This window comes from Oncorhynchus mykiss, chromosome 16 (assembly GCF_057628025.1).
Source record: "Oncorhynchus mykiss isolate SJ-2025 chromosome 16, ASM5762802v1, whole genome shotgun sequence".
Taxonomy (NCBI): domain Eukaryota; kingdom Metazoa; phylum Chordata; class Actinopteri; order Salmoniformes; family Salmonidae; genus Oncorhynchus; species Oncorhynchus mykiss.
In genome coordinates, this window is record NC_143037.1 from 62942501 (window position 1) to 62967132 (window position 24632).

Here is a 24632-nt window from a genome sequence, read left to right on the forward strand (position 1 = left end):
TTCATGTACATATCTACCTCAAATACCTTATTATTATCTATCCTGATGCCTAGTCACTTTACCCTGCCTTCGTGTACATATCTACCTCAAATACCTTATTATTATCTATCCTGGTGCCTAGTCACTTTACCCTGCCTTCGTGTACATATCTACCTCAAATACCTTATTATTATCTATCCTGGTGTCTAGTCACTTTACCCTGCCTTCGTGTACATATCTACCTCAAATACCTTATTATTATCTATCCTGGTGTCTAGTCACTTTACCCTGCCTTCGTGTACATATCTACCTCAAATACCTTATTATTATCTATCCTGGTGTCTAGTCACTTTACCCTGCCTTCGTGTACATATCTACCTCAAATACCTTATTATTATCTATCCTGATGTCTAGTCACTTTACCCTGCCTTCGTGTACATATCTACCTCAAATACCTTATTATTATCTATCCTGGTGCCTAGTCACTTTACCCTGCCTTCGTGTACATATCTACCTCAAATACCTTATTATTATCTATCCTGATGTCTAGTCACTTTACCCTGCCTTCGTGTACATATCTACCTCAAATACCTTATTATTATCTATCCTGATGTCTAGTCACTTTACCCTGCCTTCGTGTACATATCTACCTCAAATACCTTATTATTATCTATCCTGATGCCTAGTCACTTTACCCTGCCTTCGTGTACATATCTACCTCAAATACCTTATTATTATCTATCCTGATGCCTAGTCACTTTACCCTGCCTTCGTGCACATATCTACCTCAAATACCTTATTATTATCTATCCTGATGCCTAGTCACTTTACCCTGCCTTCGTGTACATATCTACCTCAAATACCTTATTATTATCTATCCTGATGCCTAGTCACTTTACCCTGCCTTCGTGTACATATCTACCTCAAATACCTTATTATTATCTATCCTGATGTCTAGTCACTTTACCCTGCCTTCGTGTACATATCTACCTCAAATACCTTATTATTATCTATCCTGATGTCTAGTCACTTTACCCTGCCTTCGTGTACATATCTACCTCAAATACCTTATTATTATCTATCCTGATGCCTAGTCACTTTACCCTGCCTTCGTGTACATATCTACCTCAAATACCTTATTATTATCTATCCTGGTGCCTAGTCACTTTACCCTGCCTTCGTGTACATATCTACCTCAAATACCTTATTATTATCTATCCTGATGTCTAGTCACTTTACCCTGCCTTCGTGTACATATCTACCTCAAATACCTTATTATTATCTATCCTGATGTCTAGTCACTTTACCCTGCCTTCATGTACATATCTACCTCAAATACCTTATTATTATCTATCCTGGTGCCTAGTCACTTTACCCTGCCTTCATGTACATATCTACCTCAAATAGGCCCCTCAGGCGCGACGTCCCCCTCAGGCCCATTCTGCTAACTGCGGCCTGCTAGCTATCTATAGCATATTGGACTGTTAGCTGATCCACCGCCCAGTTTCTTGGACCACTATACATATTTTGCCAATTGGACTTGGACCCTCTGCTACTTGGAACCCTACTAATTCCACGACTGGTCTAGCGACGTCACCGCACAAGGAGGCAAAAACAGACTTTTCCCCCATCACAACGTCCCTCTTAAGGCCCTTATGCTAGCTTTGGCCTGCTAACTGTTAGCCCCGGCAAGCTAACTGTCTGAATCGCCGTGTCCCCAGCCAGCCCAACCAATCACTGGACCCATACGCCTCTCCCTAATATCAATATGCCTTGTCCATTACTGTCGTGGTTAGTGATTACTGTCTTATTTCACTGTAAAGCCTCTAGCCCTACTCAATATCCCTTAACCAACCATGTTGTTCCATCTCCCACATATGCAATGACATCACCTGGTTTAAACGTCTCTAGAGACTATATCTCTCTCATCATTACTCAATGCCTAGGTTTATCTCCAATGTACCTAGCTCCAGTCCTACTCCCCAGGTGCTCTCATTTGTTGACTTCTGTAACCACAAATGCCTTGGTTTCGTGCATGTTAACATTAGAAGCCTGCTCCCTATGTTTGCTTTATTCACTGCTTTAGAACATTCTACCAACCCGGATGTCATAGCCGTGTCTAAATCCTGGTTTAGGAAAACCACCTAAAATCCTGACATTTCCATCCCTAACTATAAAATGTTCCGCCAAGAAGGAACTGCTAAAGGGGGCGGAGTTTCAATCTACTACAGAGATAGCCTGCAGAGTTCTGTCTTAGGTCAGTACCAAAACAATTTGAGCTTCTACTTCTAAAAATTCACCTTTCCAGAAACAAGTCTCTCCCCGTTGCCGCCTGCAATAGACCACCCTCTGCCCCCAGCTGTGCCCTGGACACCATATGTGAATTGATTGCCCCCCATCTATCTTCTGAGCTCGTGCTAATAGGTGACCTAAACTGGAACATGCTTAACACCCCGGCCATCCTACAATCTAAGCTTGATGCCCTCAATCTCACACAAATTATCAATGAACCTACCAGGTACCACCCCAAATCCGTAAACACGGGCACCATGATAAATATCATCCTAACTAACTCGCCCTCCAAATACACCTCTGCAGTTTTCAACCACAATCGCAGCGATCACTGCCTCATTGCCTGCATCCATAATGGGTCTGCAGTCAAACGACCACCCCTCATCACTGTCAAACGCTCCCTAAAACACTTCTGCGAACAGGCCTTTCTAATTGACCTGGCCGGGGTATCCTGGAATGACATTGACCTCATCCTGTCAGTAGAGGATGGCTGGTTATTCTTTAAAGGTGCCTTCCTCACCATCTTAAATAAGCATGCCCCATTCAAAAAAATGAGAACTAGGAATATATATAGCCCTTGACCAGCTTTTTCAAACTGAAATTTGCATCCTGTAGCACAAACTCAAAAAAGTTATGGGACACTGTAAAGTCTATGGAAAATAAGAGCACCCCCTCCCAGCTGCCCACTGCACTGAGGCTAGGAAACACTGTCACTACCGATAAATCCACAATAATTGAGAATTTCAATAAGCATTTTTCCACGACTGGCCATGCTTTCCACCTGGCTACCCCTACGCCGGTCAACAGCCCTGTGCTCCCCACAGCAACTCGCCCAAACCTCCCCCACTTCTCCTTCACCCAAATCCAGATGGCTGATGTTCTGAAAGAGCTGCAAAATATGGACCCCTACAAATCAGCTGGGCAAGACAATCTGGACCCTCTCTTTCTAAAATAATCTAAAGAAATTATTTCAACCCCTATTACTAGCCTGTTCAACCTCTCTTTCGTATTGTCTGAGATTCCCATGGATTGGAAAGCTGCCGTGGTCATCCCCCTCTTCAAAGGGGGAAACACTCTAGATCCAAACTGCTACAGACCTATATCTATTCTACCCTACCTTTCTAAGGTCTTTGAAAGCCAAGTTAACAAACAGATTACTGACCATTTTGAATCTCAATGTACCTTCTCCGCTATGCAATCTGGTTTCAGAGCTGGTCATGGGTGCACCTCAGCCCCGCTCAAGGTCCTAAACGATATCATAATCGCCATCGATAAGAGACATTACTGGGGAGCCGTATTCATCGACCTGGCTAAGGCTTTCGACTCTGTCAATCACAACATTCTTATTGGCCTTGGTCTCTCAAATGATTGCCTCGCCTGGTTCACCAACTACTTCTCCGATAGAGTTCAGTATGTCAAATCGGAGGGCCTGTTGTCCGGACCTCTGGCAGTCTCTATGAGGGTGCCAAAGGGTTCAATTCTCGGGCCGACTCTCTTCTCTGTAAACATCAATGATGTCGCTCTCGCTGCTGGTGATTCTCTGATCCACCTCTACGCAGACGACACCATTCTGTATACCTCTGGCCCTTCGTTGGACACCTTAACTAACCTTCAGATGAGCTTCAATGCCATACAACTCTCCTTCCGTGGCCTCCAACTGCTCTTAAATGCAAGTGAAACTAAATGCATGCTCTTCATCTGATCGCTGACCGCACCTGCCCGCCCATCCAGCATCACTACTCTGGACAGTTCTGACTAAGAATATGTGGACAACTACAAATACCTAAGTGTCTGGTTAGACTGTAAACTCTCCTTTCAGAATCACATTAAACATCTCCAATCCAAAATTAAATCTAGAATCTGCTTCCTATTTCGCAACAAAGCATCCTTCCCTCATGCTGCCAAACATACCCTCGTAAAACTGACCATCCTACCGATCCTTGACTTCGGCGATGTCATTTACAAAATAGCCTCCAACACTCTACTCAACGAATTGGATGCAGTCTATCACAGTGCCATCTGTTTTGTCACCAAAGCCCCATACACTACCCACCACTACGACCTGTATGATCTCGTTGGCTGGCCCTCGCTTCATACTCGTCGCCAAACCCACTGGCTCTAGGTCATCTACAAGTCTCTGCTAGGTAAAGCCCCGCCTTATCTCAGCTCACTGGTCACCATAGCAGCACCCACCCGTAGCACGCGCACCAGCAGGTATATCTCACTGGTCACCCTCAAAGCCAATTCTTCCTTTGGCCGCCTCTTCTTCCAGTTCTCTGCTGTCAATGACTGGAACGAACTGCAAAAATCTCTGAAGCTGGAGACTCTTACCCCCCTCACTAGCTTTAAGCTGAGCACTGCACCTGTACATAGATCATCTGTAAATAGCCCATCCAATCTTCCTCAACCCCATACTGTATTTATTTATTTATCTTCCTCCTTTGCGCCCCAGTATCTCAACTTGCACATTCATCTTCTGCACATCCTACCATTCCAGTGTTTAATTGCTATATTTTAAATACTTCACCACCATGGCCTATTTATTGCCTTACCTCTCTTATCCTACCTCATTTGCACATGCTGTATATAGACTTTTCTACTGTATTATTGATTGTATGTTTGTTTATTCCATGTGTAACTCTGTGTTGTTGTATGTGTCGAACTGCTTTGCTGTATCTTGGCCAGGTCACAGTTGCAAATGAGAACTTTTTCTCAACTAGCCTACCTGGTTAAATAAAGGTTAAATATTTTTTTAAATAAAAAATACCTTAATATTATCTATCCTGATGCCTAGTCACTTTACCCTGCCTTCATGTACATATCTACCTCAAATGCCTCGTAACCTCTGCACATTGATCTGGTACTGGTGCTCCCTGTATATAGCTCCACATTGATCTGGTACTGGTACTCCCTGTATATAGCTCCACATTGATCTAGTACTGGTACTCCCTGTATATAGCTCCACATTGATCTAGTACTGGTACTCCCTGTATATAGCTCCACATTGATCTGGTACTGGTGCTCCCTGTATATAGCTCCACATTGATCTAGTACTGGTACTCCCTGTATATAGCTCCACATTGATCTGGTACTGGTGCTCCCTGTATATAGCTCCACATTGATCTGGTACTGGTGCTCCCTGTATATTGCTCCATTCTTGTGTATTTTATTCCTATTGTGTAACTTACTATTTCATGTCTTATCATTATTTTTTAAATTGCTGACAGGTGTATAAAATCGAGCACACGGCAATGCAATCTCCATAGACAAACACTGGCAGTAGAATGGCTTTACTGAAGAGCCAGTGACTTTCAACTTGGCGCCGTCATAGGATGCCACCTTTCCAACAAGTCAGTTCATCAAATTTCTGCACTGCTAGAGCTTCCCCGGTCAACTGTAAGTGCAGCTATTGTGAAGTGGAAACATCTAGGAGCAACAACGGCTCAGCCACGAAGTGGTAGGCCACACAAGCTCACAGAACGGGACCGCTGAGTGCTGAAGCACGTACAAATCGTCTGTCCTCGGTTGCAACTCTCACTACCGAGTTCCATACTGCCTCTGGAAACAATGTCAGCACAATAACTGTTGTCGGGAACTTCATGAAATGGGTTTCCATGGCTGAACAGCCACACACAAGCCTAAGATCACCACGCGCGATGTCAAGCGTTGGCTAGAGTGGTGTAAAGCTCACCACCATTGGACTCTGGAGCAGTGGAAACATGTACTCTGGAGTGATGAATCATGCTTTACCATCTGGCAGTCCAACGGACGAATCTGCGTTTGGCGGATGCTAGGAGGGCGCTACCTACCTAAATGCATAGAGCCAATCGCAAAGTTTGTTGGAGGAGGAATAATGGTCTGGAGCTATTTTTCATGGTTCGGGCTAGGCCCCTTAGTTCCAGTGAAATCTTAACGCTACAGCATACAATGACATTCTAGACCATCCCTTTGCTGTTTCGGCATGACAATGCCCCCGTGCACAAAGCGAGTTCCATATTGAAATGGTTTGTCAAGATCAGTTTGGAAGAACTTGACTGGCCTTCAGAGCCTTGACCTTAACCCCATCAAACACCTTTCGGATGAATTGGAACGCTGACTGCGAGCCAGGCCTAATCGCCCAACATGAGTACCCGACCTCCCTAACGCTCTTGTGGCTGAATGAAAGCAAGTCCCCGCAGAAATGTTCCAACATCTAGTGGAAATATTTTCCAGAAGAGTGGAGGCTGTTATAGCAGCAAAGGGGGGACCAACTCCATATTACTGCCCATGATTTTGGAATGAGATGTTTGACGAGCAGGTGTCCACATACTTTTGGTCATGTAATGTATATTATACATGCTCTATAAAGTAGACTTCTCCGTTCTCGGTGTAAGCTAAGGTACAGGCCATAGGGATTTAGGATAGGATTTAGGGTATATTATACGTACTCTATAAAGTAGACTTCTCCGTTCTCGGTGTAGGCCATCTCCCAGTTGCCTGGCAGGGGTCCTAGGGGGTCTTCTGGGGAGGCCTGGGGCTGGGCGTGTGTCTGCTGCCCGCTGTCCGAGGTGGATGCGGCCACGTTGTTCAGACCATAGGACGGAGCGTTCTCGCGCGCGGGGTACGGCCGTAGAACACCGCCGCAGCTCTCGTCCTGGTCGCTAGGGTTACCTGTGCACAACAAGGGAGAGGGGAAGAGACTACGAACTAAGGATCCTGGGAAAGTAAGGAGCACGACAACACAGAACAAAACAGAGAGAGGAGGTTTATGTTTCCTGCTGTAACAGGAATGTGGGACTCTAAGGGTGGAATGATAAGACAATTTATGCTAAGAGTACTGTGTGCAATATAGGACTACTAAAACCAACAGCAACAAAAATATATAGTATGGTTCACGACTGCTAAACATTTTTCCTTTCTTAACTTTCTCTCCCTCCCTCTGTAAACCCCCTGCCTGCTAGTCCAAAAGGAATGGGGCCCAATGACTATAATGAACATGCAGTCAGCCTCTATTTCTCTTAAACCCCCCTCTATCTTGCCCTCCCTGACTTCATCCTCCCTCTCTCACTTCCGTGAGCCTTTCAGGGGTGATCAAACGCTAATTCACCACTCTGACAGACTGGCAGGACACACAGAGTGAGCATAGAAGGAGAAAAAAAAACTCCATCTAGGAACTGACTGACTGTCTCACAAACTCTCCAGTCCGGGCTAACACATTAACACAAGTGATATTTCAAACTCAGTCAGACATTATGCCTAAAAAACTATTCACAAAGTGTTGTTGAGAGAGAGAAAGAGAGGAAGAGTGAGAGAGAGAGGAAGAGAGTGAGAGAGTGAGAGAGAGAGAGAAAGATGGTGCGAGAGAGAGAGAAAACAAGAGAGAAAGATGGAGGGAGCGAGAGAGTGAACAAGAGAAAGAGAGAAAGCGAGAGAGAGAGACACCCAGCAACACAGGGCAGAAGAGTGGAGAGCACAAACGCAGATACACACTCTCCCTCACACATGCTTTCAAACATGTGCGTAGAAATGAGCACACACACAACTCACCCACACCCCAAACACACACATCCCCCATTGAACAGCCGCCTGGTTTGGTAGTGGTAGTCTATGTGTAATTGTCTGACGGCATGTAAAATGACATACCTGTAAAACTGTTGTTCATTTCTGTGGCCTGGTCGTCATCCTCGTAGTCAGCAGGTACTACTTGGGCGTTTTGCATGTCATTGTAGGACTTGGTGCGCTTGGGAGTGGACTGCTGGGAGCCTGGAGGGCCGTTGAGGAGCACAGCATCACTGAGATTCACTGTCCCAACCACGGGCTGCCTCGGCGGCTTAGGCGTCCCATAATAGTTACCTAGGCAACAACAGGGACATTAGCATGCCTGAGAAAGAGATGGAGGGAGAGGGAGAGAGAGAGGGAGAAACTAGGGAGGGGGAGATAGGAAGTGGTAGGGAGATGGAGAGAGGAACGGGGAGGGAGAGAGGGAGGGGGAGATAGGAAGTGGTAGGGGGAGGGAGGGAGGGAGGGAGGGAGGGAGGGAGGGAGGGAGGGAGGGGTGAGACAGAGAGAAGGGGATGAGAGAGGGAGGGGGAGGGAGAGAGGGAGGGGAGGGAGAAGGAGAGAGGAAGGGAGAGAGAGAGCACCGGCCTCTCCCTACTAGAATCTGAAGTCAAATGTTTACTGTTTGCTGATGATCTGGTGCTTCTGTCCCCAACCAAGTAGGGCCTACAGCAGCACCTAGATCTTCTGCACAGATTCTGACAGACCTGGGCCCTGACAGTACATCTCAGTAAGACAAATTATGATGGTGTTACAAAAAAGGTCCAGTTGCCAAGACCACAAATACAAATTCCATCTAAACACCGTTGCCCTAGAGCACAAAAAATTTACACACAAAAAATTTAACATCAGCGCGACAGGTAACTTCCACAAAGTTGTGAACGATCTGAGAGACAAGGCAAGTAAGGCCTATGCCATCAAAAGTAACATAACATTCAAGTATTTTTAATCAGTTATAGAACCCATTGCCCTTTATGGTTGTGAGGTCTGGGGTCCGCTCACCAACCAAGAATTCACAAAATGTGACAAACACCAAATTGAACCTCTGCATGCAGAATTCTGCACAAATATCCTCTGTCTACAACGTAAAACAGCAAATCATGCATGCAGAGCAGAAATAGGCCGATGATCAAAATCCAGAAAAAAAACATTAAATTCTACAACCACCTAAAAGGAAGCGATTCCCAAACCTTCCATAACAAAGCCATCCCCTACACCTACAGAGACAAGAATATCACTGCACCCGCAATAACATCTGCTAAATATGTGTATGTGACCAATAAAATTTGATATGAACCTGGAGAAGAGTCCCCTAAGCAAGCTGGTCCTGGGGCTCTGTTCACAAACACAAACAGACCCCACCGGATCACAGGACAGCACAATTAGACCCAAACAAATCATGAGAAAACAAAAAGAGAATTACACATTGGAAAAAAACTGAGCAGACTAGAATGCTAAACAGAGAGTCCTTAGTGGCATAATACCTGATCACTGTAACTGACCCAAAATGAAGGAATGCTTCACTATGTACAGACTCAGTAAGCATAGCCTTACTATTGAGAAAAGTAGGCAGACCTGGCTCTCAAGAGAAGACAGGCTATGTGCACACTGCCCACAAAATGAGGTGGAAACTGAGCTGCACTTCCTAACCTCCTGCCAAATGTATGACCATTTCAGAGATACACATTTCCCTCAGATTGCACAGATGCACAAAGAATTAGAAAACAAATCCAATTTTGATAAACATATCCCATATCTACTGGGTGAAATCACAGCATCAAGATTTGTGACCTGTTTCCACACGAAAAGGGCAACCAGTGAAGACCAAACACCATTATAAATACAACCTAGATTTATTTTCCCTTTTGTAACAATTTGCTCATCGTTACAACACTGTATATGGACATAATGACATTTACTGTTGTTTATTTCACTTTTGTTTATTATCTATTTCACTTGCTTTGGCAATGTAAATATATGTTTCCCATGCCAATAAAGCCCCTTAAATTGAATTGAAATTGAGAGGGGGGGGGGGGGGGGGGGGTGAGAGAAGGAGGGGGAGGGAGCGGGAGATAGAACACAGAGAGATAGAGGACAGAGAGATAGAGGACAGAGAGATAGAGGACAGAGAGGTAGAGAACAGAGAGATAGATCCAGAAAGATAGCGGGGAGGGGATCTATAAAATCTCAATGCAGTGGAAAGAGAGACAATGGCAGAGCACAAAGAGTCCTGAAATGGTGGAAATAAGCAGCTGCAGGAAAAGCAGGCTTTTTTCCCTAGTCAGTGTTGTTATGGACTGAGAGGGAGCTGGGAGCATACAAACATAATACAACGGGCCGGCTCAGAGAACTTTACCTTGTTAAAGTATACATTCAAATGGCTGGCTTATCACTGGTCAGTACCAGATCTGTTGCTTAAGTTACTTCCTGTAAAACCCATTGATAAGCAAATACCATCCACAATGCAATGCAAGAGATAGTGACACATGCTCAAAACCACATTCTAAATGTATGTCATTATCTACAACTGATGAACTGTAAATCCCGATCTTTAAAAATCATCTTGAAAATAGATTTGAAAAGTCTCGCCACAATTTTTGGAAAGAAAAAATGTTGGGCATGAGAATTGGACTCATATCTCAATGCAACTGCATGTCATTGAGACCTACTGTACGTAGGTCTGCCTCACATTTGTATTGGGAAGGCATCCGGCTCCTGTGGACAGGTATTTGACACTGTCTGCGGGGGAGGGTGAAAGGAGCCAAACACACAATAGTACAGGTGGCAAGGAGATTAACACTACACACACACACACACACACACACACACACACACACACACACACACACACACACACACACACACACACACACACACACACACACACACAGATGTCAGGACAGAAGTCTTCTGTCAGGACAGAAGACGTATCACTGTGGTACACTGTCCTAATCTAGGTAAGGATAACCTTGTGATCTGTTTGTATGTGTATGTTTTGTATTGTATAATTTTTTATAAATTATAATAATCAAAATAAATATTATCAGGTCAGAAATCCTAAATACAACCTTACAAAAAAGAGAAAGATTATCTTCTGCACTCCTACAGTACCATAGCATCATCATCATCCTCCTCACCAGCATCACTAAAACCAACACCACCAGCATCATCCTCATCAACAGCATCACTAAAACCAACACCACCAGCATCATCCTCATCACCAGCATCACTAAAACCAACACCCCCAGCATCATCATCCTCACCTTCAAACGTTCCTATTTCCAGTAGTGTTCCACTCTGCTCAAGGTTCAAGAAGTCCTCCACAGACAGGAAGTTGTAATCAACCCCGGGGACCTCCCCGTCTCGAGGGGGGCGTGTCGTACCTGGAGAGAGAGGAAACCAAGGTTATTATCAGCATTACTACCAACCACTCTGACCGAAGACAAGGGAGAAGTTTTCGAGGTGCTTCTCAGTGGCAGTTACATTTGCCAAAACCTACTCAACCTACTAATTAACAAAAACAAACATTAGGGCCTCTCTGTGGGCGGAAACAAAGATTGAGGAGGAGGAAGTAGCCGGTAATCTACATTATAATCAGTATTCACACACAGCTAGCTATGTAGCTAGCGTTCACACACAGCTAGCTATGTAGCTAGCTAGTATTCACCCACAGCTAGTTATGTAGCTAGCTAGTATTCACACACAGCTAGCTATGTAGCTAGCTAGTAGTCACACACAGCTAGCTATGTAGCTAGCTAGTATTCACACACAGCTAGCTATGTAGCTTGCTAGTATTCACACACAGCTAGCTATGTAGCTAGCTAGTATTCACACACAGCTAGCTATGAGCTAGCTAGTATTCACACACAGCTAGCTATGTAGCTAGCTAGTAGTCACACACAGCTAGCTATGTAGCTAGCTAGTATTCACACACAGCTAGCTATGTAGCTTGCTAGTATTCACACACAGCTAGCTATGTAGCTAGCTAGTATTGACACACAGCTAGCTATGAGCTAGCTAGTATTCACACACAGCTAGCTATGAACTAGCTAGTACTCACACAAAGCTAGCTATGTAGCTAGCTAGCATACACACAGCTAGCCATGTAGCTAGTTACTATACACACACAGCTAGCCATGTAGCTAGTTCCTATACACACAAAGCTAGCTATGTAGCTAGCTAGTATACACATATAGCTAGCTAGTATTTGTAAGCAAAAAGCATATAACACCGGATCCGAAAGTTCAAACGTCATCGCTACATAGAGTCAAAAAGAGTGCCTTGGCCCCTCTTGCTTGGTTAGCTACTCTGGTTCCCCAGGACCCTAGTGGATTTACACTACACAAGGGGGACTTCCTCTCTGGGTGGAACACAATGACGATGTGGACAAAAGTGTGCGCTGCCCCCCCAAAAGCATACTCTGCCCTTGCACATGCCTGCACATCGATCGACAGTGTGAAGCTTGTAGCCACCATAAGGCCTGAGGGAGGACAAGACGGAGGAACAGGTCCACACAAACTGGAGGTGTGGGAGCTGAAAGTGACAGGGTGCAATTTCGGTCACTGCTCTCTTTGAGGCTGCAGTGAACAGAGAAGGTGGACTTGGACATGATGTGAGGAGACAGGACAGTAAGAAAGTCTCACACACCCCTACCTCACTCTGCCAGTGGTGGCAAACCACAGGCTTTAAAACATCAGGCTTTAAACGCAACGCCAGAGATGAATGAGTCACACACCCCCCTTTTCTTCCTAATCTGTTTATTATTTTTCCAATGAGAAAAGCCAGAGATATAGACATTAACATGACTCAGAGGAACTGACACTATTGCTTGGCAATTTATTTTCCTTTCTGGCACTGTGATCATACACTATGGCTTAAAAGACCCCCTGTGGTCGTTTTCATTAAAAAACATTTGTCTTTATGGTCTAACTGAACCACATATTTGTCTCCAAAGTCCATCTGTAGTATAAAGGCCTACCTGCATCACCATGAAGAACATTGGGACTTTCTAACTATGACTGTAATGGGAACTGATTTGAGTCATTCCTCTCCTGCATTTACTGTAACTAAGTACTGACCTTTGACCTGTTTAACTGCCACTATCAAACGTCTGTCAGTGTTGAATGTTACCGTTAAAGTTTGAGGCCAGACTGAGCCGAGGGAACGCTGATAATGGATCTTTGATGCTGTGTGATTCTGTGTCTTACTTTCAGCCTCTCAGCCTGGAGTTTACAGAACATGTGGTACTGTCGGATTAGAATATAAAGGGCCTGTCTCCAAGAGGCCCGCAAGCCCGCTTGATCCAGTAGATCACGCAAAGCTCCTGCAACATCTGTCTGACACTGAACTCTGTCCAAGGTTTCTAGCCTGGTTCCACAGCTACAGCAGGGGAAGAAGACATAGGGTGATGGTTTCTAGCCTGGTTCCACAACTACACCAGGGGAAGAAGACAGAGGGTGATGGTTTCTAGCCTGGTTCCACAGCTACACCAGGGGAAGAAGACAGAGGGTGATGGTTACTAGCCTGGTACCCCAGCCACACCAGGGGAAGAACACAGAGGGTGATGGTTTCTAGCCTGGTTCCACAGCTACACCAGGGGAAGAAGACAGAGGGTGATGGTTTCTAGCCTGGTTCCACAGCTACACCAGGGGAAGAAGACAGAGGGTGATGGTTACTAGCCTGGTACCACAGCTACACCAGGGGAAGAAGACAGAGGGTGATGGTTTCTAGCGTGGTTCCACAGCTACACCAGGGGAAGAAGACAGAGGGTGATGGTTTCTAGCCTGGTTCCACAGCTACACCAGGGGAAGAAGACAGAGGGTGATGGTTACTAGCCTGGTACCCCAGCTACACCAGGGGAAGAAGACAGAGGGTGATGGTTTCTAGCCTGGTTCCACAGCTACACCAGGGGAAGAAGACAGAGGGTGATGGTTACTAGCCAGGTATCCCAGTTACACCAGGGGATGAAGACAGAGGGTGATGGCAAATGGCACATTGAGTCCTTGGTCAGAGGTCACCTCTAGTGTGCCACAAGGTGGGGTTGTTTCACCATATCTGTTTCTCCTTCACATGTCCACCCGAAAAGTTGTCTTTAGTGACACACTGGACAGGCTGTACCTTTAACCAGTAACCAAGAGGACAGCTGGAGGCGAAGCAGCTGGAAGAGTGGGTCACATCCAACAACATGCTCCTGAATGGGAAAGAGTCTGGAAATGTGGATATGCTTTTCTAGAGATCATCCACAACCTGCACCACTAATCATAGGAGGTCAGGAAGTGCCAGTGGTAAAAACAACTAAGTATCTTGGTTTTCATCTAGACTCTAACCTCAGTGGTGACATACATGTGGAGCAGTCAGTGAGGAAGGCCTCAAAACACCTGCACTTTGACTGTTCTTGCCAGGATTGACCTACCCACTGAAGATTTTATTTATTTATTTTATTTATTTTATTTTACCTTTATTTAACCAGGCAAGTCAGTTAAGAACAAATTCTTATTTTCAATGACGGCCTGGGAACAGTGGGTTAACTGCCTGTTCAGGGGCAGAACGACAGATTTGTACCTTGTCAGCTCGGGGGTTTGAACTCACAACCTTCCGGTTACTAGTCCAACGCTCTAACCACTAGGCTACCCTGCCGCCCCAGATCTGATCACAGTATACACTACACTGGTCAGGTCTGGTCTGGAATACAGTAGAGTCCTGTTAGTTGGATACAATAAAAAGCAACTAGGCAGGGTGCAGAGGAGGGCCTTGAGGATCATCTCCAGAGGTGGAACAGTCCAACCACAGCTCCTGTCACTGCAGAGCAGGGTAGAGCTGGCAGCAGTGTACCTGGTGAAGGACATGCACACTCTTGACCATTCACTGAATGACCTGCTCCCTCCAAAAAGAGGTAACTGCACCACCAGGCTCCTGAGAAACAGCCATGAACTGTCCTGTATAACTGCCCTGTATAACTGTCCTGTATAAATGTCCTGTATAACTGTCCTGTATAACTGTCCTGTATAACTGTCCTGTATAACTGTCCTGTATAACTGTCCTGTATAACTGCCCTGTATAACTGCCCTGTATAACTGTCCTGTATAACTGCCCTGTATAACTGTCCTGTATAACTGTCCTGTATAACTGTCCTGTATAACTGTCCTGTATAACTGTCCTGTATAACTGTCCTGTATAACTGCCCTGTATAACTGCCCTGTATAACTGTCCTGTATAACTGCCCTGTATAACTGTCCTGTATAACTGCCCTGTATAACTGTCCTGTATAACTGCCCTGTATAACTGTCCTGTATAACTGCCCTGTATAACTGTCCTGTATAACTGTCCTGTATAACTGTCCTGTATAACTGTCCTGTATAACTGCCCTGTATAACTGTCCTGTATAACTGCCCTGTATAACTGTCCTGTATAACTGTCCTGTATAACTGTCCTGTATAACTGTCCTGTATAACTGTCCTGTATAACTGTCCTGTATAACTGCCCTGTATAACTGTCCTGTATAACTGCCCTGTATAAATGTCCTGTATAACTGCCCTGTATAAATGTCCTGTATAACTGCCCTGTATAAATGTCCTGTATAACTGCCCTGTATAAATGTCCTGTATAACTGCCCTGTATAAATGTCCTGTATAACTGCCCTGTATAACTGTCCTGTATAACTGCCCTGTATAACTGTCCTGTATAACTGTCCTGTATAACTGTCCTGTATAACTGTCCTGTATAAATGTCCTGTATAACTGCCCTGTATAACTGTCCTGTATAACTGCCCTGTATAACTGCCCTGTATAAATGTCCTGTATAAATGTCCTGTATAACTGCCCTGTATAACTGTCCTGTATAACTGTCCTGTATAACTGTCCTGTATAACTGTCCTGTATAACAGTCCTGTATAACTGTCCTGTATAACTGTCCTGTATAACTGCCCTGTATAACTGTCCTGTATAAATGTCCTGTATAACTGCCCTGTATAACTGTCCTGTATAACTGCCCTGTATAAATGTCCTGTATAACTGTCCTGTATAACTGCCCTGTATAACTGCCCTGTATAACTGCCCTGTATAACTGTCCCGTATAACTGTCCCGTATAACTGCCCCGTATAACTGTCCCGTATAACTGCCCTGTATAACTGTCCTGTATAACTGTCCTGTATAACTGCCCTGTATAACTGCCCTGTATAACTGTCCCGTATAACTGTCCCGTATAACTGCCCCGTATAACTGTCCCGTATAACTGCCCTGTATAACTGTCCTGTATAACTGCCCTGTATAACTGTCCTGTATAACTGTCCTGTATAACTGCCCTGTATAACTGCCCTGTATAACTGTCCTGTATAACTGTCCTGTATAACTGTCCTGTATAACTGCCCTGTATAACTGTCCTGTATAACTGCCCTGTATAACTGCCCTGTATAACTGTCCTGTATAACTGTCCTGTATAACTGTCCTGTATAACTGTCCTGTATAACTGCCCTGTATAACTGTCCTGTATAACTGCCCTGTATAACTGCCCTGTATAACTGTCCCGTATAACTGTCCCGTATAACTGTCCCGTATAACTGTCCCGTATAACTGCCCCGTATAACTGTCCCGTATAACTGCCCTGTATAACTGTCCTGTATAACTGCCCTCTATAACTGTCCTGTATAACTGCCCTGTATAACTGTCCTGTATAACTGCCCTGTATAACTGTCCTGTATAACTGCCCTGTATAACTGCCCTGTATAACTGCCCTGTATAACTGCCCTGTATAACTGTCCTGTATAACTGTCCTGTATAACTGCCCTGTATAACTGTCCTGTATAACTGTCCTGTATAACTGTCCTGTATAACTGCCCGTACGAACCGTCTGTGAAACGCCACTCTACCCACTGCTATCAGACTGTCTAATAACTCTAGCTCTTAAATGGTTTTTCCAAAAATGATCTTTTTTACAATCACATTTTAACATTTCAATTTCCATCATGAAAATGTCCTGTAATGATTCAAGTGTTCTGTATTCTATTCATGTCATGTAGTATGTGTTATGGATTTTAAATGAGTGTTTTGCAATTATTAATCATGTAAATTCTGCATTTTTCAGTTTCATCTGTACGCAAGAATAATTCAACTCAAATTAGACATTTTCTCTGCCTCTGTGCAGGAGGCGTCTCCCTGAAAATCCCCGTCGTTACACATAATGGTCTAACAAAAATACAACAAATGTGTGGGCTATTCAGAGGAGATGACTTTCTACTTCATCTGGTCAATTCATTTTACCCTTCCGGCCTGCACCTTTAAAGTTAGCAGCCTTCTCAATGTCAATCATCTGGCCATATTTCCGGTTAACAGGTTGGCTAATGTCAAAATGTTATCAACTATGATATGCTAGCTAACCAGAGCCAGTCTCCTGGTTAATGATTAGTGAACTGGAGTTCTCTCTATCTGAGAGTTGTTTTGTACAAAAGAGCCCAACGGATCATTACAACGACAGGGAGCTCTCTCTCTCTCACACGCACGCAGCACGCACACACACACACACACACACAAAGCCTCAGTATAATTACAGTGAAAGGGAGTTGTCAGAAGACAACAGAGACAGGGGTCATTGTGTTCCTCTCTTTACAGAGGCAGAGCCATCACACACCTGGCAGATGGCTGACGGAAATCCTAACTCATCTGTACGACAGTACGACAGTCACGACACACTCTCACACACAGTCAGGGAGGCAGGCACGCACACACAGCTTGGTAAGAGTTCAAAGTTGTCGTCCAGAACCAAAGCCGTTTCTCTGAAACATCCGAGCACTGTGTTTACTTCCTGTAAGATTCAGGGGCTCTTCTCTTCTTCTCTCTCTTTTAGGGCAGCAGGCTGCCTAGTGGTTAGAACGTTGGGCCAGTTACCGAAAGGTTGCTGGATCGAATCCTCGAGCTGACAAAGTAAAAATCTGTCGTTCTGCCCCTGAACAAGGCAGTTAACTCACTGTTCAATGGTAGGCCGTCATTGTAATTAAGAATTAGTTCTTAACTGACTTGCCTAGTTAAATAAAGGTAAAAAATCTCAGTGGCCTTCTAGATGACAGAGACAATAATGGTTTCATACTCCCAACCAAAATGCCATACAATACCCTATGATGAATCACCTACTTGGAAAATGTACTGGGATTATACTGCTTCTCTGCTCTGTTTGCATCACAGACAGGATGGAGGGAAAATAAAGTTTGTTGATAGTTTGAGTCATCGTTGTTGACGTACAAAGTCCTTTGGTGGTATATATATATGTCTGTGTCACAATGAGTTCTAATCTCTACTGTAGAGGGAGTGGAGGAGTTGTTTGTCCCTGGTAGTATCCCTACACTGGGGGTATCTGGTGGGGTGACTAATGCAGGTGTGCTGATTGAGCTGTTCCTCTATGTGATTCTGTAACGATAATCAATTGGTCCAAACCAATGTTTTTCACTTAAACCCCTCCCAGTCGAAGATCTGCTACAGGAAGGATGCTCTAAATATAGAGTTAAGGGCACAAACCTCTCTCTTTTCAAAGCAGTCAAATATCTGTGTTAATTCTTTTTTTTAGAAAGGCTAAAAATACTTCATCATCACTGTCAGCTTAAAAAACATAAAACCTTTTTCAAAATGGGAGTTACAAGTTCCTTTTTAAATTCAAACCCTAATGTCAGTTGAGCTCTCATTTGCAGAGTGAACCACTAGAATCAGGCAGGCAGGCAGGTAGGCAGACAGACAGGCAGACAAGCAGGCAGCAGGCAGACAAGCAGGTAGGCAGGCACGCAGACAAGCATGCAGGCAGGCAGACAAGCAGGCCGCAGGCAGACAGCAGGCAGGCAGACAAGCAGGCAGACAAGCAGGCAAGCAGCAGGCAGGTAGGCAGGCAGGCAAGCAGCAGGCAGACAAGCAGGCAGACAAGCAAGCAAGCAGCAGGCGGGTAGGCTTGAGGCAGACAGGCAGCAGACAGACAGGCAGCAGACAGGTAGGCTTGGGGCAGACAGGCAGCAGACAGGCAGGCAGAAGACAGGTAGGCTTGAGGCAGACAGGCAGCAGACAGGCAGGCAGCAGACAGGTAGGCTTGAGGCAGACAGGCAGCAGACAGGTAGGCTTGAGGCAGACAGGCAGCAGACAGGCAGGTAGGCTTGAGGCAGACAGGCAGCAGACAGGCAGCAGACAGGCAGCAGACAGGTAGGCTTGAGGCAGACAGGCAGCAGACAGGCAGGTAGGCTTGAGGCAGACAGGCAGCAGACAGGCAGGTAGGCTTGAGGCAGACAGGCAGCAGACAGGCAGGTAGGCTTGAGGCAGACAGGCAGCAGACAGGTAGGCTTGAGGCAGACAGGCAGCAGACAGGCAGGTAGGCTTGAGGCAGACAGGCAGCAGACAGGCAGGTAGGCTTGAGGCAGACAGGCAGCAGACAGACAGCAGACAGGTAGGCTTGAGGCAGACAGGCAGCAGACAGGTAGGCTTGAGGCAGACAGGCAGCAGACAGGCAGGCAGCACACAGGTAGGCTTGAGGCAGACAGGCAGCAGCCAGACAGCAGACAGGTATGCTTGAGGCAGACAGGCAGCAGACAGGCAGCAGACAGGTAGGCTTGAGGCAGACAGGCAGCAGACAGGCAGGCAGCAGACAGGTAGGCTTGAGGCAGACAGGCAGCAGCCAGACAGCAGACAGGTAGGCTTGAGGCAGACAGGCAGCAGACAGGTAGGTTTGAGGCAGACAGGCAGCAGGAAGACAAAAGGCTCAGTGAGGAAAGGCTTGGCCTCATTACTATCTATGTCCCTCCTTTCTATTCTCTGAAACGACATGAACAATGACTGGGACTAACTCAGACTTGGCCCCAGCACTAATCAACTTCCCAAGTCACTCAGCATCAATGGAATGATTATTTGTCAAGTCGTGAAAAGTTCCAGTTTCTTGTATGGAAAGAAAACGGAGTATACAGTATACATCATCATTTCAGCAGAGACTTAGAGACCTTGGGAACTGTATTAATCAGGAATATCTATACTAATGGTCATGTTGTTCCTAAATACAGTAAGATAAACTAAACTAAATACAGTAAGATAGACCATTCACTGAATCCTACTTAGTTTATCACTACTGTTTTCAGCCTAACCTCCTCTTACAGTAATAGGGGGTAAATTATCCATTTAACTCAGGGTTCTCAAACTCGGTCCTGGGGACCCCAAGGGGTGAACGTTTTGGGTTTTGTCCAAGCACTACACAGTTGATGAAAAAAAATCTACAAATCGTTAAGCTTTGATTATTTGAATCAGCGTTGTAGTGTTAGGACAAAAAACGAGCTTGGAAACGCTGATTAACTGTTTGAACAACAGTAACTACTGAGGGTAATTATGAATGACCCCTGAGGTGTGAGAGAGAAATATACCCAGCCACAAACACATGCACCAGAACAGACACATACAGTAGAACTAGACAGCTACAGCCTCGCTGCAACAGCCAGCCTCAGTCCTGTTGCTAAGGACAACAAGAGGGGTATTACATGTTGCACTTCCAGTGTGCAAGAAAAGATGACAGATTAAATAGTTATCTGCATATAAATGGTAGGGTGTGTGTGTGTGTGTGTGTGTGTACTACTGTATGTAATGGAGAGTATAGGCTGAGGAACTGAGTGTTTAATGACCAACCTATGACACATACTGTACAGACCAGTGTAGTAGCACATCATAAAGCCTGGCAGTGTAACACACACAGTCTAGTGTCTGGCCGATTTGGACTTTGTGATGACATGATTAGGACCCCTGTCCTGTTTCCAGCAGCGTCAACACAGGAGACATAACCTCTCTCCCCAGAGATCTGATACCAACAACCTCACGCCACCGTTAGCCAGTTATACGTTTTACCTGTCAGAGCCTAGATTCATTACGTTAAGTGATTACTAGCATGTGAAATGCAGAAGCTAAGAGATGAAACACCATGCATCTCAGTGAATTATGCTTTGTGTAGAAAGCTTTAGAAGGGACTACTATAAAAATTTGTCATGATAACCTAAAAATAAGACTGAGCCCTTGCTTAAATTATTAGTATGATTAGGCTATGTCAAATATAATATTATTATGATTAGGCAATATTTCAAATGAAAGGAATTAGAGGTTGATCGATTATGATTTTTCTACGCCGATACCGATTATTGGAGGACCAAAAAAGCCGATACCGATTAATCAACCGATTTGTTATTTTATTTGTAATAATGACAATTACAACAATACCGAATGAACACTTATTTTAACTTAATATAATACACCAATAAAATCTATTTAGCCTCAAATAAATAATGAAACATGTTCAATTTGGTTTAAATAATGCAAAAACAAAGTGTTGGAGAAGAAAGTAAAAGTGAAATATGTGCTATGTAAGAAAGCTAATGTTTCAGTTCCTTGCTCAGATCATGAGAACATATGAAAGCTGGTGGTTCCTTTTAACACGAGTCTTCAATATTCCCAGGTAAGAAGTTTTAGGTTGTAGTTATTATAGGAATTATAGGACTATTTCCCTCTATACCATTTGTATTTCATTAACCTTTGACTATTGGATGTTCTTATAGGCACTTTAGTATTGCCAGTGTAACAGTATAGCTTCCGTCCCGCTCCTCCCCGGGCTCGAACCAGGAACACAACGACAACAGCCACCCTCGAAGCAGCGTTACCCATGCAGAGCAAGGGGAACAACCACTCCAAGTCTCAGGGCGAGTGACGTTTGAAACGCTATTAGCTCGCACACCACTAACTAGCTAGCCATTTCACATCAGTTACACTAGCCTAATCTCGGGAGTTTTATTTATTTATTTTTTATTTTACCTTTATTTAACTAGGCAAGTCAGTTAAGAACAAATTCATATTTTCAATGACGGCCTAGGAACAGTGGGTTAACTGCCTGTTCAGGAGCAGAACGACAGATTTGTACCTTGAGTTGATAGGCTTGAAGTCATAAACAGCGCAATGCTTGACGCACAACGAAGAGCTGCTGGCAAAACGCACAAAAGTGCTGTTTGAATGAATGCTTACGAGCCTGCTGCTGCCTACCACCGCTCAGTCAGATACTTGTATGCTTCTATGCTCAGTCCGATTATATGCAATGCAGGACACGCTAGATAAACTAGTAATATCATCAACCATGTGTAGTTAACTAGTGATTATGATTGATTGATTGATTGATTGTTTTTTATAAAATACGTTTAATGCTAGCTAGCAACTTACCTTGGCTTACTGCATTCGCGTAACAGGCAGTATCCTTGTGGAGTGCAACGAGAGGCAGGTGGTTATAGCATTGGACTAGTTAACTGTAAGGTTGCAAGATTGAATCCCCCGAGCTGACAAGGTGAAAATCTGTCGTTCTGACCCTGAACGAGACAGTTAACCCACCGTTCCTAGGCCATCATTGAAAATAAAAATGTGTTCTTAACTGATTTTCCTAGTTAAATAAAGATTAAATAAAGTTGTAAAAATAATTTAAAAAATAATAAAAATAAAAAAAACTCGGCCAAATCGGTGTCCAAAAATACCGATTTCCAATTGTTATGAAAACTTGAAATCGACCCTAATTAAATCGGCCATTCCAATGAATCGGTCGACCTCTAAAAGGAATGGATTGTCTCATGTTCACTACCACGACTGAGGATATTTCAGAAGCATAGGGATAACCATGATTGCAAAGTTAAACAAACCATATAACTCTATACACAAGGACAACATTTAACAATTTCCACTGAAAATTTAACAACAAATATTTTACTTTGTAATCATTGGTTTTTGTTTGACATATATTTTAACGTGAAAAATCTGAGTCTCACTCTGAGCATCACTCTGTTGCTGTGGAGTTGCCCATAGCCAGCTCCAGCTTCACTAGACAACAGATAGAGCAGGTAACCTAGCCGTTAAGAGCGACGTGCCCTTGAGCGAGGAACTTAACTCTAATTGCTCCTGTAAGTGGCTCTGGATAAGAGTGTCTGCTAAATGTAATACATTAACACATAGAGAGGATATGTTTCTATCCTGTATACTCTCTTCTCTCTCCTCCTCTCACACTCTCAAGTGAATTTCAGCCCATCCCTCTCTTTAGCCATCTCGCTCCTCCTCTCTCTGGACATCAGAACAGCTTTCACTAACCTCAATTTGGATAAGGACTTCTACTTCAATGAGTCAGAGGCGAAGGACATATTGATTATCCTGGACCATGCCCAAATCCTGACGCTCGATGAAGGAGGAGGCGGCGCTATAGAGGCCGGCGTGTGAGATACCTGAAAAGACTACGCCGGAGAGTGGATAAACCGCCTCTGCCCTTGGCGAGTGTGCAATTACTGGATAATAAATTGGATGAGCTCCGTTTGAGACTATCCTACAAACGTGATCAGAAGAAATCTAATACCCTATGTTTCACCGAGTCGTGGCTGAACAAGGAAATTGAAAATATAAATCTAGCTGTTTTTTCTATACCCCGGCAGGACAGAATTACAGCATCGGGAAGATCAGGGGGGGAGTGTGTGTCTCTTTGTTAACAACAGCTGATGAGCGCTCTGTAATAATAAGGAAGTCTCAAGGTTCTGCTTGAATTAGTTAGAATACCTCATGATAAACTGGAGACCATTCGTAGCTGTCTATTTACCACCACAAGACCACACTCAACAAGCTGTATAGGACCATGAGCAAACAACAAGATGCTCACCCAGAGGTGGCACTCCTAGTGGCCGGTGATTCAACGCAGGAAAACTGAAATCCGTTTTACCACATTTTTACCAGCATGGCACCTGTGCAACTAGAGGCGAAAAACTTTAGCTCACCTTGACTCTACACACAGAGACACATACAAAGCTTTCCCTCACCCTCCATTTGGCACACCTGATCATAACTATATCCTCCTGACTCCTGCTTACAAGCAAAAACTCAAACAGGAAGTACCAGTGACATGCTCAATCAGGAAGTGGTCCGAAGAAGCGGATGCTAAGCTACAGGACTGTTTCGCTAGCACAGACTGGATGGAATATGTTCCGGGATTAATGCCTAAACTTAACCTTTAACACAAAATTTTAAGTTTACAACAACTTCAAAATGGTATGTTTGAGAAACATGGGTGAGCTAGTTGCAACTACCTGGAACCCAGCACATTGACTCGGTACCAGTACTCCTCATTATTATTATTTTACTGTGTTTATCTATTTCCTTTTGACCTTTTTTTCTTACTTTAACTCATTGTTGGGGAACCATTTCACGGTAAAGCGTGACAAATAAAATAAGATGTATTATGTTCCTTTCCCTATCTCTATTTAGTCGTCTCTCTACCCCTTTCTCTCTTCTCTCCCTCCTCGCTCTCTCTTTCTCTCTTCTCTCCCTCCTCGCTCTCTCTTTCTCTCTTCTCTCCCTCCTCGCTCTCTCTTTCTCTCTTCTCTCCCTCCTCGCTCTCTCTTGCTCTCCCTCCTCGCTCTCTCTTTCTCTCTCTTTCCTCTGGTATTAGCGGTAGCAGCATATGCCACTAGGTGTAACAAGGTGCTGCGGACACTGCTGACGTTATCCTGCTATTGGGGAAGGTTAGGAAATGGAACGCTGATCGTCCAATCAGCAGCCTCGACATCACCCCAGGGGGATGGGAGGGGCTGGTGCCGAATGGTAGACTGTGGCAGTGGGAATATTTGTATTTATTTAACTAGGCAAGTCAGTGAGAGGGAGCAGAGAAAGGAAGAGATAGAAATTCAAATAGAGAGAGAGAGCGAGAGAGACATGACAGCCAGGATCGCAGGCAACAGGAAAAGCAGGGATGGGCAACTGGTGGCCCTTTTTTGGGGGGTGGGGTGGGGGGGTGGACAGGGACTCAATCGGGGTCTCAACTT

The 24632-nt window shown here is 44.6% G+C and overlaps 1 protein-coding gene across 40 annotated transcripts in view; it reads right to left on the bottom strand.

Moving 5' to 3' along the window:
- The window catches only part of LOC110491133 (membrane-associated guanylate kinase, WW and PDZ domain-containing protein 1), a 211666-nt gene that overhangs the window by 63913 nt on the left and 123121 nt on the right, over positions 1 to 24632 (bottom strand). For 24 of the 40 annotated variants that reach the window (XM_036947464.2, XM_090203674.1, XM_036947465.2 and 21 more), the window contains 3 exons: positions 11073 to 11192; positions 7894 to 8103; positions 6699 to 6921 (listed from right to left, as the gene is read on the bottom strand). In XM_036947464.2, coding sequence (XP_036803359.2) covers positions 6699 to 6921; positions 7894 to 8103; positions 11073 to 11192 — 553 coding nt within the window. Of the gene's footprint in view, positions 1 to 6698; positions 6967 to 7893; positions 8104 to 11072; positions 11193 to 24632 lie in introns of all 40 variants that reach the window. The other 16 variants (XM_036947462.2, XM_090203697.1, XM_036947461.2 and 13 more) reach the window with 1 other exon arrangement.